Source organism: Colletes gigas, unplaced genomic scaffold (assembly GCF_013123115.1).
Source record: "Colletes gigas isolate AHSC1104 unplaced genomic scaffold, ASM1312311v1 Colletes_gigas_Sc00008, whole genome shotgun sequence".
NCBI classification, from domain to species: Eukaryota; Metazoa; Arthropoda; class Insecta; order Hymenoptera; family Colletidae; genus Colletes; species Colletes gigas.
Window position 1 is genome coordinate 5,191,684 of NW_025106637.1, and position 16,166 is coordinate 5,207,849.

Sequence of the window (16,166 nt, forward strand, 5' to 3'; positions counted from 1 at the left end):
TAGCTGGCCAACCACCCTCCCTCCCCCCTCTCCCTCAACCCTGTTCCGAGATGAAACAATTACAACTATGCCCCAACAATTTATAATTCCGCGCTCTCTGCTGCAGCCCTTCCGCCCTCTTTCCCAGTTCGCGGAGGCGCAGTTAAACGTTATTACTTCAGCCGTTGCAGATAATTTCCCTCGTTTGTTCGTCGACGCACACAGTGTCAAGGGGGAGGGGGGGACAGGGTGCATGACAAATTGGCCAGCGGAACGAGTCGTCGGGTATAGTTCGCTCTTCATATCTGGAAAGGAGATCCACGATGTCGAAGAATTCGTCGGCGATGTTGAAACGCGCGCAGTTGGGATTGAAAAATTGGCCGCGAAGAATGAAAAATCCCGACGAAATCGGGGCATTTGATAGCAGAATGTTTAATCGTCGCGTATACGCAACGGCGATAATAATTAACGTACACACAATGCTTTTGCACGGCTGAACGTACCAGTTAATTATTGCACTCGCGGCTAAACCTCGCGTCCCCTATCGAAGAAAAAAAACTGAAATCATTGTTCTTTCGCCCCCTGTCGTTACTCGACGCGTGTGTCGCGTTCGAATTAATTTTTAAACCTTCTCGATCGATCTCATACCGCGCCACGTGTCTTCGGGGGCCTCTATAAAGACGTTCCTCCCGATACATTGCATGCAAAGGGTTTCATCGGGGCACGCGGAAAGCGATTTGTTCGCGTTACGTGTTATCGAGGCCGAGAAAATCGACCTTGCGTTGCTTTTCACCCTGCGCTCCCGCTACCCAGCGTGTTCGTCTTTGATGTTCGCCGCGGAGGACTATTTTTCGGTAGAGCGTAAGGGGGTCTCGCGATATTATATTGGTTTTGATTCCGCCAATAAAACGTCGCGACTAGTTCCCCGTCTCGCGAAAACACGCGAACGAAGGAACGTCGTTCCGACTGGGGGTTTTCATTCGTGAAAGTCAATATTAATTTGCGCGTCGAGCCGTTCTGCTTTTGTAAAATACGTATCCGCACTCTTTCGTACATTTTATTCCGCGTATTTTCAATTTAATATCGCGACACGGCACGGGGAGAATTTAATCAAATTATTCTTCGAACAATTGAATCTTTCGGTAATCGAGATACACGTACCTTTTTTCTGATAAAGAATTAAAGTAAATATAATAGCAAGACTCGTAATACGAGTTCGATACAATACAGAAAAGAAAACAGTAAACATAACGCGTTAGAATGCACAGAGATTAATTCCTACAAGTTTTTGGAGTGGCAATTAGTGTCGTACAGAGGGGACAAGAAATTTTATTAATAAACTGGCCGGAGCGTAAAGACGGGGCCGCGCGTCCCTTAAAAGATATGAATCAGGATTTTCTACACGGAATAAGGGTTATCGATCAAGCGGGGAATCCGTGAGGATTCCAAAGAAATTCCTGATCCAGATTCCAGAAACTGCGAGAGCACCGCACACCCTCGAAAACCGAGAGACGAGATCGGCCCGGGGTCCAGTAGTAAAGCTCGATATAAATCAGACGGAACCTTCGCTCGAGTTTTAGCTGCACTCTCTGCTCTTCCTTCGGTATCCTTCATGTCCATCTTTTTCTTTTTCGTTCTATCTCCACTGAGGCCGCTGTTCTCCGACACGTAATTACGAGCCTTCGGCGAGGAACTTCCGGGTTCCGGTGCTTTTACCCCGAGCGTGATTACCCGGTGATCCTTGAGGAAAGGAACGCACGAAATGAGAACCGGACGATCGAGTGGAAAGTATTGCGTCTTTGTGACTCTCGGAATTTCGTTTTTGACGTCCAATGCTCGATACAGAAGCAATTCCTCCGCGATTATCATTTCGTCCAATTCGAGGATCAAGCATTCCTTTACTCAATTTTACTTTCATTTAAATCAATGAATTTGTCGAGTTTATTTGTTTTCTTTGATCGAACGAAGGGTGCTGAATTTTTCGTGTGTAATAAATTATTTTGAGCAACTGTTAGGAGAAAATATAAATACTAACTACAGGAAGGGTATCTTCGTATGAGGTCTACTTTAGCAAGTAGACAGTACTCTATTCTTATTAATTTTATTACTATTATTATTGTCATTTTGTACTTTCCGTAAGCTTGGAAATCGCGATCAATTGCATTTGCCTGCTGCATTCTGCATTCTGCAATTTTTTTACCAAATCCATCTCCTTGACGCTCTTCATTAGCTACTTCGCTATCCCCCAAAAAACAGTTGGTCGTTCCCAATGAACCAGCACTTGGTAAAATCCGAATTAATTAAAAAATCCCGTTGGAGTCTTTCAATGAAACGTATCACCGACAATGCTGAAATTCAATAACCTGGTCACTAATTACACGCAGCGAGAGAGGAATTCGACGATCGTCGAATTATTTGGTCGGAAGTCGAAAGCAGCACGGGCGGGTATCGCGCTTCATCCTTCCGGCCGAGCGACGATTCCATCCAAGTGATTTTTAATCGGTCTGCTCCATCCCCGGATCAACTGTCGCCCAGCCAGAATCGTCAGTGTTTCCCGGGGAAATCCTTTCCATCGGTTTTCATTTGCTCTTTCCTGTCGCGTTCCGCGCCTTCTCGCCCCCCTAAATATCAGCCGAATTGGAAAATCACCCGGCTGTATCTCGCTACTCGATACTCTTATAGCGATTAATTAGAAATTGCTCGTAGCATTTATTTACCGATAGCTTCGAATCTCCACTTTAATGCGATCAAATCATGAAGAATCAATTCTCCGATCGGTATTTACACGGAGCGCTGGAAAATTCAGAGTCTCGCTTAAATCGAGCATGTAAATTATCTCGAGTGCCACTGAAGATGCAAACAAAATTACTAATAGGAAGTTTGTCATGATTTCTTATTTTTGATACAACTTATTAATGAAGCGTTTGTTCGGTTATGTTCACAGACCCCTTTCTCTTATTTTTGCTTGTGGGAATATACTGGAATCGATTGGTCATTTAATCCATTGTTACGTGAATGATTTAATGTCATTTCCGCAATGAACTAATAATTCACATTCTACGCATGTAACTCTAGGATTATCTCGTAGGTATGGTAAAGCCCGTTCACAAAGAAGCTTATTAAATTCTATTGGATAACAGTGTTCCACGAAACACTATTATTTTGGTAATATTGCTTGGAAGTCGACCGTGACAAACGAAAATTCGTACAGTTTTTACATTCCCTTTTAATTAACTATCGTTTACAGGCAACACTGGATGTAACACACTCAACTACAGCGCTCGTGTTTCTAATTAGCAATACTGGAAGCGTCCCGTGTAGAATTTAGTATTCTACATCGCGTCACATGCCAAATTAATCTTGTATGACCAACGGAGGAAGGTTAATAATTTTCTACGCAGCATACAAATTAAATCAATTCATTTGATTACAAAAGAAGAAATACTTCGACAACGCAGATCTTAATTTCAAACTTAAAGTATAGAAAAATCTCTAATTTCATTCTTAAACTCTTGCTTGACTCGTTACAAGTGTCCAATGTCAAGTTCCACTCGTCATCGAGTCTCATATATTAAAATCAACACGAAACAAATCTATTCTTTTCCCTCGTGCAAACAAAATTAAATAGGTACTCGTTTAAAAAATTAGTTGAAATTAAACCGTGTCCATCCGACGGCGAGTTAGCAACGCAACAGGAACGTTAAGTTGGAAGTTGCAGCGTTCACCGAACGTGGATTTGCAGAGGGAAACCCCCCGGCCGACACTGTTACAGCATAGAAACGATAGTCGAGGAAACGTAACGTAAACCAGGAACGAACGAGATTTCCCCGAAACCAAACAATTCACTTACGAACGTCGAAAAATAACATTCCCCCCGAAAACATAAACGTTCTGCTTAATAAAACAATACGTTGCCTCCGGGAGCATCCCCGAATATTAAGGGGTGGCTCCTAAGAATACGAAATTCACCCCTGGGGAGTAAAGAAGCCGGCATTCGTATACCACGAGTTGATGTATGAACTGTTCACGCGCGAACCACCTGGCCGGAGTGTTCGGTCGAAGACTCGAGGATCACATTGTTAGCTTTTCAGCGGGCAAAAGTGCGGTTGATACACCGCCAGCCTGGGAATCGCGCGGGAAGAGGGAAAGAGAAACAGCTCCGGACCCTGTACGTGACCGGCGAGCAAACGTTCCGTACGCTTTCAAAAATCGCCCTCCATTTTCCTGCCCCTCTTTATCGTTTCTTCCCTGTCGCTTTTGACGCGCTGAAAGCGTCCGTCGTGTTAATCACCGCGTTTGCCGCGCGGCTTCTTTGCCCGTCGACGATTTTTTGCCGGATCATCGCTGATTAGAGGCGACCGCTGTAACGCGGTGCAATTTTTATGATATTTTATAGCACTCGGTGCTCGCGGACCGACATTTCTCTTTGGGACGCGAGGATCGCTTTAACCGTGAAACGTACTTTTCGAGGCGAACAGATTGCACGGTGTTTTGGCTCTCGAGGGGACGATCGTTTATTTTTTTTTTTTTTTTTGAGGGGGAATTTGTTTCAAGGATCGATCGATTCTTCAGATGCTTTTCAATGCGCTTCTAGAGCGTTTCTCTTCGACCATTCACGCACTAGGGTCTTTTCACCGTGGAACTGAAACAATTAATTCTCAAATTGAAATTTTGATTTTTTGAAGTTTTAAGTTGTGTATGTAATTGTCCGAAAATCAAAGTTTTCTTTTTGTGTCGACCACAATCTTTGATTATTTTTTTGTAACGTGGATTCAATCACATTTTGTAGCAATGTGATCTATACATGCACAGTGCTATACAAACCCACCGTAGAGGCTTCTAAAATTGTTTTCTGATAAATTATATTTATGGACACTATTTATACAGGGTGAGTCTCCTAACATGACCCACTTTGTGTAATACTTTTTTACGGAAAATTTGATGTTTCATCCGAATTCGAAAAGAAATATTAGACGTTCCATTTAAAATACTGAAGGTGGCCCTAATATCTCAATAAAAAACAGATTAGAGCACTGTATGGCCCCCTAGATACCATGCAACTTATTTGAGATCGTCATGTTACGAGACTAACCCTGCATATTCGTGACAGTATAATGTACAAAGTTAGTATCGAAGGATGTTCGACATAAAAATAACGACATAAATAACAATTCAGTGTATCGAATGCAGTAGAAGCTCCGTGAAAGTTGTTGGGCTCCCGACGACTTTGGAGTAGGATTGACGATAATAGGACAGAGTAAGGTTTAGGGCACCGCGTTACGACGTATAACGTAGGATTCCGTGAAGCAGGGATTAGGCGACGTAGGATCTGAGTGACACGGAAAGAAGTCGCGTCGGAGTGGAAGCTTTTAGCTTTACTTTTAGGCTTCTTATATACGAAGGAACAAAAGAATGCATCTCTCGCGACTGGTACGCGCGATCGACGTTGCCTCCATTAAATTAAATTCACGTTGTATGCTTACCGCTGAGAAGGAATAGTCCACAGGCGACGAGGGTTCTATGGTCCGAGTAACAATGTCCAATCAATGCTGAGATCGTTGCAGCGAGCAGCAACGCGGCAGCGGCTACTTGAAACAGCGCGGAAATCCTGAGCATATAAATGAAATACTTAATTTGCGCACAGAAATAATTACACACTGTCAAAGTAATCTCTTTGACGAAACTCTCAATTATACCAGATTTTACTATTCTCGCGTGTGTTCCTCTTAGGTAGTTATTACTTAAAAAAAAAAAATTCTATTTTTAAATCTTCTCAGAACAACAGAGAATTATATATTTTTTACTACTCATCTCGAGAGTCAGATATTTCGTTTGAAAATTGGTTCGATTCCAGTGGCCTTAATTCTTTCGACGCGTTCGGTTTCCTCCGCGGTTCGCTCGTTGGAGCAGTTATGCCAAAAACGTTCGTTGCACCGTGGGAAATGCACGCCAATTTCTCGAACAATTTCGCCGGGACCACGGGGCGTACAAAATCGCAGCGCCCTTTCCGGGGAGGAGGGGAGGGGGGGGGGAGGGGGATCGATATTAATTTCACGCCGGCTCAAAGTGTTCGGAGGAATTTTTACTCGAGATCTGGTCGCTGATTCCAAACAATTCCTGGGAGTAAATAGGACGGCGCGCAACGAGTATCGAAACGTTATGTAAACCGGGTAACGACAATGGATTGGCGGATGCCTTGGTAAACGTGTGATTGGTCGACAACAGTTCGTGCCGCTGGAACCGCACCGACGGCTATTGTCGGGCCGCCCGACATATTTCACATAGTTTATGCCAGGAAGTGAAAACGGACGCCGTTGTCGACAATTTATTTACACGGTCGCGACGAGACTGATGGAAATTTCTCGTCCAATCGCGTCTCGAGTGGCGAGAAATTTAATGCAAATTGCGACCGCGAACGTTTTCTCGAATCCTTTTATTCTATTTCGGACCAGGCGGGTTAACGAATTTCTATACGGAGTATTTAAAAGTCGATTTATCGTCCACAATGCACTGAATGTATTTCGTAAACTGTTAGAAAAGTTCCTCGAACGACATTCGTTTTACTTCGGTTTATGAATTTGGCTTTGATCGATGCAAATAACGTTAGTGAGAATATTCTGTGAAATAGCCGTTCTGTTGCGGATTCGGTTCAATTTTCCTTGCTGGTCTCAAAACGTGCAGCATCAGCCCTGTTGTCATCCCACGCACGCCCTATATTTTGAATGTGTGCACCAGAATCCGGGTCCAAAATTTCTGAAATTCCGATTCCGATATGGTTGGCTGGCCTCCTAACAGAGGGCGAGATTAAAATCTGACGAGACCAAATCACACAGTTCAGTACGTAATATTTCTATTAATAAAACCACCATTCTGTGCAAATCGGCCATACAATTATACAAAGTTTCTTTGCTAATATCTCGAAAGCTAAAATCGAGTCTACAACACATTTTAAAGTCATTGAAATTACCTTTGTCTTTCGCGAAAGGGCTTATTTAACGCAAAGGGTCTTCAAATATTAAAGTATTTCGTTTGGAACGATTTTTGAGAAGCTGTTAGAGTTTAACGTCTAAAAACGTTGAAATTCCCCGAAATAGCGTGTCCTACTTTCTTGCAGCAGCTAAAAGTATAATAAAAACTGTCACTAACTGCAGTACGATTCCGCTTGAGTAGTATTTGAAAAATAGAGGGAATGTGAGTGATAGATTCGGTTGCTTGAGAGAGACAGGTACAACAAAATATTCAAAAATTATGTAGGGGATACGAATATTTCAGAAACAGGTTATTTAGAGAGTTATAGGAACAGGAAACTTTTATTGGGAATATAAATCTCGCGTTTATTTGTTGAATTCCAGGTACCAGCGTAACGCAACTAATTTAATATTATTCGACCGACTTCTTGTATCTGAATATACCATGAGGACAATGAAAAATTTAGTAGGAAATTTCTACTACACGTTATTTGAATTACCGAAGCACGAAATATTCCATGTTTCGCTTTTCATTTAATTCCGTTCAATTTTGTGATGTTTGGATTCGGAGGCAGTGTTTTATAAATTACTTCCACGCTGAAGCTTTTGCATAATCTCAATATTTTCGTCATTGTTGGGAACAGAAAAGGTTATACGTTACCATTATGAAAGGGTTCCATTTAATTGAAAATCCTTCCTTTATGTTCGTGGCTCGTTCATAAAGTTGTACAATTTCGCTACCTTATCGAGCCTATTTTATAATTTATTAACATTGTTGCCAAGTAAAGATATTTCATTTCACAAATGTTTCATAATTTTGGTGTAAGCGATTCTTTTGTCTCTGCTAATTTACGAAAAAATGGGGAATGTCGAGAAGGCATTTTTAGATGACATCACGATTGTTATTTAATTCCGCAATGTTACCATAATTGATCAAACGTCTCGTTTGACAAATTGCAAGGCACATATGGACGTTAAAAGTAGCACGTTCTTTTCGAAAACAATTTAACGATTGGCTACGTACAGAAGCACGAACGATCATCGGTTTAAACAAGACACGCGTCATTGAGGGATGAAAATGGATGTTGCCAGCCATCTACCTCGTTGCAGCGTTCAGAGACTCTGGAACTTCCCCGAGACGAAGACGGAGGAGGTTAATCAAGATTTGCGGCGAAGCTGGAATTCTCGTGACGCGACAGCACGAATATGCCCCCTAAATTTTGATTGATCCTCTGACCGACTTTGTGAGCCCTTCCGAATTCTGGTCTGCCGTTGGCACGTCGGCCAAGCAGCACAAATTTATTGCCTTTTTACGTGGCGCGATGACACGTGACTCCCGGTCAAGTAATTCCTCGACTTAATGAAAAAGTTATGAAGCTCGATAAACGAGGAAGCTTCCTTCGGGACCAACGAGCAGTCATTGATGTTTGGACCCGGTGATTTTATTTTCGCCGAATTTCTGACTCCTCTAGATCCAGAAAACAATAATATAATAATGCCCGACAGTGATATGTTTCCCTGAAACTTTTCGGCGAAAAAAAATTTTTTCAAATCGGCCTGGAAAAATTATTTCTGGTTGCAGGGGTCCATTGCAATCATTTTTGGTGAATACACATACCCCCGAAATCCTACGCACTTTCGAGGAAAAAATTCCTTACCAAAATATATAATATGTCTGACCACACCTTGATATGTTTCACTGAAACTTTTCGGCGGAAATAAATTTTTTCAAATCGTTCTGAAAAAATTATTTTTGGTTGCGGGGGTTAATTACAAGCATTTTTGGTGAATAGACATACCCTCGAATTCCTAACCATTTTCGAGAAAAAAATTCTTTTCGAAAATATAATACGTGGCCAGAAATATTTTTATCGCTCCATACGTATGTATAGTCCAATTATACAGCACATTTGATTTTCTTGCATTGTCCCAGTTTTGAGTATACCAGGTATTCGGAATTTTACTGTATGCATTAACTTTGTCCATCCGTTTTCTGCTGCATAAAGTTTAAATTAAACTACGAAATTTGTTGCTGGTCTTGGACGCAGTAGTTAATGTAACGCGAATCTAAATGAACATGAAACTTCGGACAGAATTAGACTGCGAAATTGCAGGGCAATTTTCTCAAATTAAGAAAATATGCATTTCCACGTTGGATGCTCGCATACTCCGTGCAGTAGGTTTACGCAGAGCGCGTGAAAAATTCAAAAAACCACTCAAAGGACTCTGATTTGTGTTTTCCAGTACTCGTCTGTCCCCATAGACATTCCAAAATATCTTGGTCCGGACATTCAGTATTTACTTTTTAGTACGAGGCCAGGTTTGAAATTAGAATTGGCCAGGGCAGTCAAGCATAACGAATAGGGTTTACAGTTGTTAAAATTATTTTTCTAGTGTTGGTTTCGCAATACAGACCTCAACACTTTTAAAATAACGTAGTTCGACACTGTTGTTTCCACATATCGGATAAAAACGACGATTCAAGAAGACTAGCTCTCGAGTCAGGCGTTAGAGATTGAAATTGCGTTTGCATTATCGAGCAATCGTTTCGAAACCGCTCAAATTTCTGGGCTGTTCCGTTTCCATCTCTTCTTTTCCCCCTGCCGATACCACTCCATTGTCTGTTTATGGAGAGCGAACGAGTGGCTGAAAACGGGACCGAAAACGACAATAAACCTCTCCCGGCTCGGAACCCTTAATTGGCCGTCTCTCGTATGCCCAATTGCTGTAGTTAAAAAACCCACACGGAGTGCATGCGCGGCATTACTTCCGTTCAATTTCGTAAGACGATGCAGGCAACAATTCGATTATCACGCCCGAAATATTCCTTCCAAATAGAACTCGCGAGCTATTTCCTTAAAGCTTCGTGACACACAATTCTCAAAGGGTTGTTTTTTCGATCGTTTATTGTCTCGTGATTTTTGAAGGAACTAATAATTCTGTAATTAATAAATCACGTACGAAAGCGCTCAATTTCGTAATTCTTGATTTTCGTCTCATTTTACATACAAAATCTCTCATCGACGTTAAGATTTAGTCCAATGTAATTTAACTTGCAATTTTCTGATCACGACTGACAAAACGATTGTTAATTCCTTCTTTTTCGAGGATGCACTTGGCTTCGTTTCGCGAAAGATCGAGTATTTCACGCCTGGAAAACGTTCCGCTGGCCGACTGTTCCCACGGAACGGAAAAACGTAGAATTCGCGGCGGGAGCCGCGGTGCAAAGTCGGGCAAAAATTCGCCGGGGAAATTTTTGCCCCGTCGTCGGACGGGCGGGAAACGTGTCGCGTAAATTTCACGTCCTGAAACTTACCGATAGCGGGTCTCGTCCGCGCCTCCGAAACGGGTTGAAATTTCCGCGAAATTTTCTGCCGCGAAACATCGGGGCCGTTACGTCGTGGATGGTTGTCGTTCCAGGTGAAATGGCAGACGCGGGTCTCCCGTGGTTCGAGGACGGAGGGGGAGTTCGATACCCCGGGTGTAAAATACACGTATTCGTAGCTATCGGGTAAATGGTGCATGCTGGGTAACGGCGCGTCTCTCGCTAAGGGTTGCTCGCGATCGAGCTCCTCGACGCTCGAGCTTTGAGCTTCGGGCCCACGTCGATCATCTTAACGACAATTCCTCGAGATCCGAAACTACGTACGACGGGAGCTTTTTACCGTGGCTTGATGTTGTTAGTTTGCTCCGAGCGACCTCGAGCCGACCGAGGGGAAGTTATCGTGACAGTGAACGGCCATTAGAAGCGACACGCCCAGCGTACTATCCCGTAACTTACGTTCGTCGAAATACACACTCATAATTTCAGATCGCTACGAGGGACGTCGTAGAAATTTTTCTCGTATTTATCGTCTCGATATCGTTGTTACTAAATTTCTATGCACCACGTTGTTACTAAATTTCACGCGTATTTTTATTTTGGGCCACCGATTTATGCTCCCACGTACGGAAATTCCGATCCAATAAACAGAATCTACAGAGTATTTATCTTTTTCAAATTCATCGAAATTCCTATTATAAATCATATTTTAAATTCTTAATAATTTAGTTTCCTCTGCTGTATTATATATGTTATTGTCTCCTAATAACATTGTCTAGGAGGTGATTCATAATTTGCTGCATTTTCTTTTCGCCAGAAGGGTGGTTTCTACACTAGATTGTTACCTGTGTCGGTAATATTTGCTGCAGTGAGGGATGATGTGTTTTATAGTATTCAGAGAATGGAAACGCTTCTTTGTTGGGTAGATCTTGCGCGAGTTTGCATGTTTTGTCGTGGTTTTTGATATAGAAACATGATCTTGTTTTGCTCAGGATACATAATATGTTTTCGTTGAAAGAGACGTCTTTAGATTGATGGCAAGCTTCGTTTTGCTGAAGATTTTCATTTTTCTTTCATTCCCTGTTTCATATGCGAGAGTTTGATGTTAATGGGTAAGCAGATACTATGACAGGGGTTTGTTGAATTAACTATTTGTATATAATAATCGTATCCCTAGCATGGAAGGGCAGTTCAGTTAGATTTATTAAATACCAGGCCCTTTGTGGCACTCGAAAGAGTTAACAGGGACAAATATCTTGTTCCATATCACTTTAATACTATTTTAATTAAAACAACATTGCTTACGTATACTCAGAACAAGAAATAGTTTTAAAAAATTCCTGTAACGTGCAATCAATATTGCACCTATCTATCACACACAGTGTCCGAACAGTGTTGCGTTAAAAATAATTTTAAATTCAATATAAATTTTCAATATTCATACAATATGTAAAATCTTGAATAAACTGCAATGAAAGTGTAATTATGCCATCCACGTGTATCCGCAAAATGAATTTTTCGACAGAAGGGGTAGAATTTAATCGCGGCTTGTGATTCGCTATTTTCACAAAAAGCAAAAATCTCGTCTGGCATTTATATTGGTGATATTAATCCCCCTTCAATCACACGGCGCTCTGATTAGACTTTAATCAATTTCGTGTCTCATAAACGTCGCTCAAAATGCCTCATTCTTTGTGCTCGCCCGCGTCCGTCTCCGTTCACGCTGGATAAACTGTCACTGATTAATATTTTATTCGTGAAATCGACATTTATTTCTCTCTGGTGGCCACGTGGGTGTAAAGAATCTTTAAAACGCTGGTTATATAATATTTTCGTTTAAAATAAAATCGATTTCCCGAAAGCCCGTGGTTGACGCGTGTCATTCGAAACGACTTGGCTAACGCGTCTGACTATTGCTCGTTATTTCTACTTGCGCCGGTGTTCGTAGACATTTTATTCACGTTCGACGTTGTTCGCCTGACAGAAGATAGCGATACTTCCATGGAGAACACATGGTGCCACGATAGCCAATGTTTATAGATGCAAGTAGAAATAGCTATGAACAGACGCGTTATCCCGACCGTAGTAAATTCTACGCGTGCCGGACGAGTTTTCGATTTTATTGCCTCGTGTAAAATCGATCCCCCCACGGTCGTTCTGAAATAACCCTGTGCAATTTTCAAAAGAAACTCGTCGGGGTTAATACGCGCAATTCAATCGCATCTCCGATTCCTGGCGAAAGATACCCGCTCTGATGTAATTTAATAAATTACTTCCTGAAAGTCTCTTATCGAGTTTATTTCACCGTTCACCCCCCCTATTATACCGTAGACTCCCGACTGCGCCGACGAAATGAGAAAAACAATGCAAAATTCATTAAAACTTCGCAGCGAGTAATGGTCGGCGGCAAACGTTTCGTAAAACAACGCCCCCTCTAAATTATCGTTTCATTTCATTATTGTGCACTAACTCGACCGTTTGACTGCTAATGACACCGAGTTGCTTCAAAGTGTCCGGTTTTAATGCCGACCGATAACGTCGCGTTATATTTTACGGCGAACGAAGGACGAGCTTCCGGCGCCGGCGAGGGGGGAAGAGAGACGTGGAAGGATTTTAACGCGGGCGCATAAAAGTACGCGTTTCAATGAACAACGTCACGGGTGTTTTTTAATTAACAACACGTGAAATGACCCTGTCCCGGCGTGGTTATTACACTCGACCTTTTTCGCATCGCGCTCATTGGCGAAGTTATATTTTTGTTTTGATTCATTACGAAAACGGAACGCCGCGTTTTCATTTTATACGAGTTAACCTGGAATATCTCTGTGGCTGCGCGGATTCTGAAATTCCCGGCGACAAATGGGAGTTTTACGATATAATTCGGTCACGCGTTTTCGCGAACTAAGTCGGGATAGTTTTAATTTGATTAACGTTGCTATGATTTAGTCTCGTGAATTAATAACGAAACGTTGGGGTGTTTGTACGCGTCACTGGCCACGGATTAATTACCCTGTGTGTACACAGGATGTTACAAAACACAATTACATAATTTCAGTCCAAGCTATGACAAATAAAATCGCCTTCGAAGAATCAAACTGCAAAATTTATTTTCACTTCGGAGACGCCGACCATTTCACTCTGAATCGTTGAATAATAAAATCGAAAAAGTTTTGTAACTTCAATGGAGATCACGACACCGCGAAAATTAGTGATCGTAGCGTTAAAAAATGGTGTACCCTTTCAAACGATAACACCCTTACTAACGATCCGCCGCCCCTTGTAACGGAAAAAGGAAAATTACATCGGAACCAATCAGACCCGGAAACGAAAAGCTGTCAGCGTGGCAGAAACGGCGCTGAATATCAAGGGTAACTACGTACGCACACACTCGTTGAATAGATAATGAAAGGTAGTCGTGCAGTTGGTATATCGAGTCACCCAAACAACGGTTTGGTGGCATCGAAGCTAACGAGCCAAGGGAAAGCAGATCAAAGTTGACGAAGTCGTCGAACAGGATCAACAATTCCGTCGCTGTCCATGTTACCGGCGGGGAGGGGGGAGGGGGGCTCGTTAATAACGGGCCGTTGTCACAGTAAATAACAATAAAACTCTATTAATGTGGTGGTACGACTAGTTACAGGGCTTGGCAGTCCGCCAGGAACATACTGGCACGGCTATTCACCCCGTGGAGGACAGGGTGTGCCACCCTCTCGGATCCAGCTGCTGTTGTTGCTACCAGCTCTCGCATACCTCACTGACCGTATGTAATGCAGCATGGTTATGCAGTATTACACACTGGAATGGTTTCTCTCCGGGGAACGACCGATCGCAAGATGCATAAGGTGTTCGTGGAATTGGAGAAATCGATCGCGGCTAGTTTCGGATGGCTTTCGTTTCGAAGAGCTGCTTTCAAAAGTTCGGGCACGATGTTGCTGTACCTATCGAATGGTCGAGGGCCTACCAAGAACATCCTGGCCGAGTAAACTGGGAGCTACTGCTCCTGTTATCGATTATTTAAACCTCCGTTCATGAGGTATGAATATCCAAATAATTCGTTTCTGGGGTCGTCTGTTTTATGCAGGTTGAAACACTTGATATTAAATTACCGAGCTGTGTGGTATAAAGGGAATATTTTGTTTTCTTGTACTTTGCATTTTACAGATATTTCTTTCGTTTCTAACGTTTTATTCGGGAATTTAAAAGTGCATCGATCGATGAAAAGAAGGTACAAGAAAATTTTAAGAGTGCTCATATCGCTACGGGATCGTTTTAACGTCCCTTTGATCAAGATTTCTTTGACTTAATTGAGAAAATTAAGGATTAATAAAAATGCAATGCATGAAGTAAACGACGGTTAATTCTATTAGACCGTAGCGCGTCATTAATGCTTTCCGTGTTATCAATCGGATGGAATAAAACTCAGCTTTGAGCCCGGAGAGGCCAAGATGTAAAATTGAACGCATTACGTGCCCTGGTCGACTTCGCTTAAAAATTCCGTTTGCTATGCAGAAACGGAGATTATTCCGCTTGGGAATAAATTTTAGTCACGTCTGTACGATACCTGAACACCTTTCAGACGTTCTTGATTCCCTGCCTCATTAATGGGAATAAAATATTTGTCAGGGAAGCAAACGATCCCAGACTCTGCACTTCCATGCTTCTATATTCGAGCAAATATTTGCGCTATATGACAATTAAAAGTTAACGATCCAGAAATTAGTCGAAGAAATTAAATCTTATCGTAGATTGCTTCGTTTTCGAGATAATCGAATCTGAATATTTATGAGATCCGTTCCTAGCATGTTTTCTCTCTTTCGGTAATTACTGGGACACCCGATGAAGTACAAAATATTCCTGCTATTTTAGTTTTATCACTGCTGGAGAGAATTCCATGGATCGATTCAATCGAGGCTATTTGGAATCGAAACGCGTCGCGGGGGGGCATCGCAGAAAATCAACCATAAGCCGCGAACAGGGAAATAAAGCTTAGAACCCGAGTCACGAGGAATAATTTTTCACATTTTCAGTGGTGCCGTGGTAAGGAAGCCTCGTGACAGAGGACGAATGTCAGACCGACCCGCAAAAAGAGCGTAGCCCCGAGCGGCGAAGCGCGAAAGTCGACGAACGGGGGGTTGGGAAGGGGGGAGGAAAAGCCTCATGGCTGGGTAATCCGTCCTTAGGAAGGACGAAGGTTCGTCGGATGGCTGCTCGAGCAAGCGTTTGTTTTCCCTCGATTGCTATCGGATCGAGGTGGAAAAAGTATTTGTCGTAGGAGTCGCCCGCCGGACAAGGAACTTTTACTTCTTTCTTCGCATTTTTGCTTTGACGAGATGCGGGGAAAATGGAAAAGGGCCACCTGACGCGCTGCCGGAAACTCGACGGTCCTCGTTTCGCGTAAAACATACCAACGTGAATTCCCGTTGTTCCCGCAACGATTACGATAAATGCCATCCGAAGCAGAACGAGCGGATGAAGCTCCGCCAACCGGATACTCGACTCTTTGAGGTCTGTTTCGTATCGAATTTAACGAGAAGCTGTAACGACGTAACGACAAATTATCTACTACTTCTGATTCTCGTTCGTGCAACGAGAGATATAAAATTATTTTGATCAAGATTGTAAATCTTGCCCTTAGGCCCTGAACGGTTCAGAATTATCACAGTTCGGTCAGAATCTTGCGTTTTCTCCCGAGTAATAAATTGAGAACATTTCCAGCCGCGAGATTTGTATTTATTCAGGGAATATGTTGAGCCTGATATTTTCATGCATCTGACCCGGAATAGAGTAGGGGGGTGAAATCTTGAAAATTTTTATACGTATTCGTGCATGTACGAGCCTCGGAGATTCCTATTAAATTTTACTCGGCAAGTTTCCGAGGGCTATGAAAGGAGCGGAAT

At 42.4% G+C, this 16,166-nt stretch overlaps 1 protein-coding gene across 1 annotated transcript in view; it reads right to left on the bottom strand.

The window, feature by feature from the left end:
- Positions 1–16,166, bottom strand: part of LOC122396746 — a 166,141-nt gene that overhangs the window by 40,557 nt on the left and 109,418 nt on the right. The window contains exon 3 of the mRNA XM_043395395.1: positions 5,463–5,587. Coding sequence (XP_043251330.1) covers positions 5,463–5,587 — 125 coding nt within the window. The remainder of the gene's footprint in view (positions 1–5,462; positions 5,588–16,166) is intronic.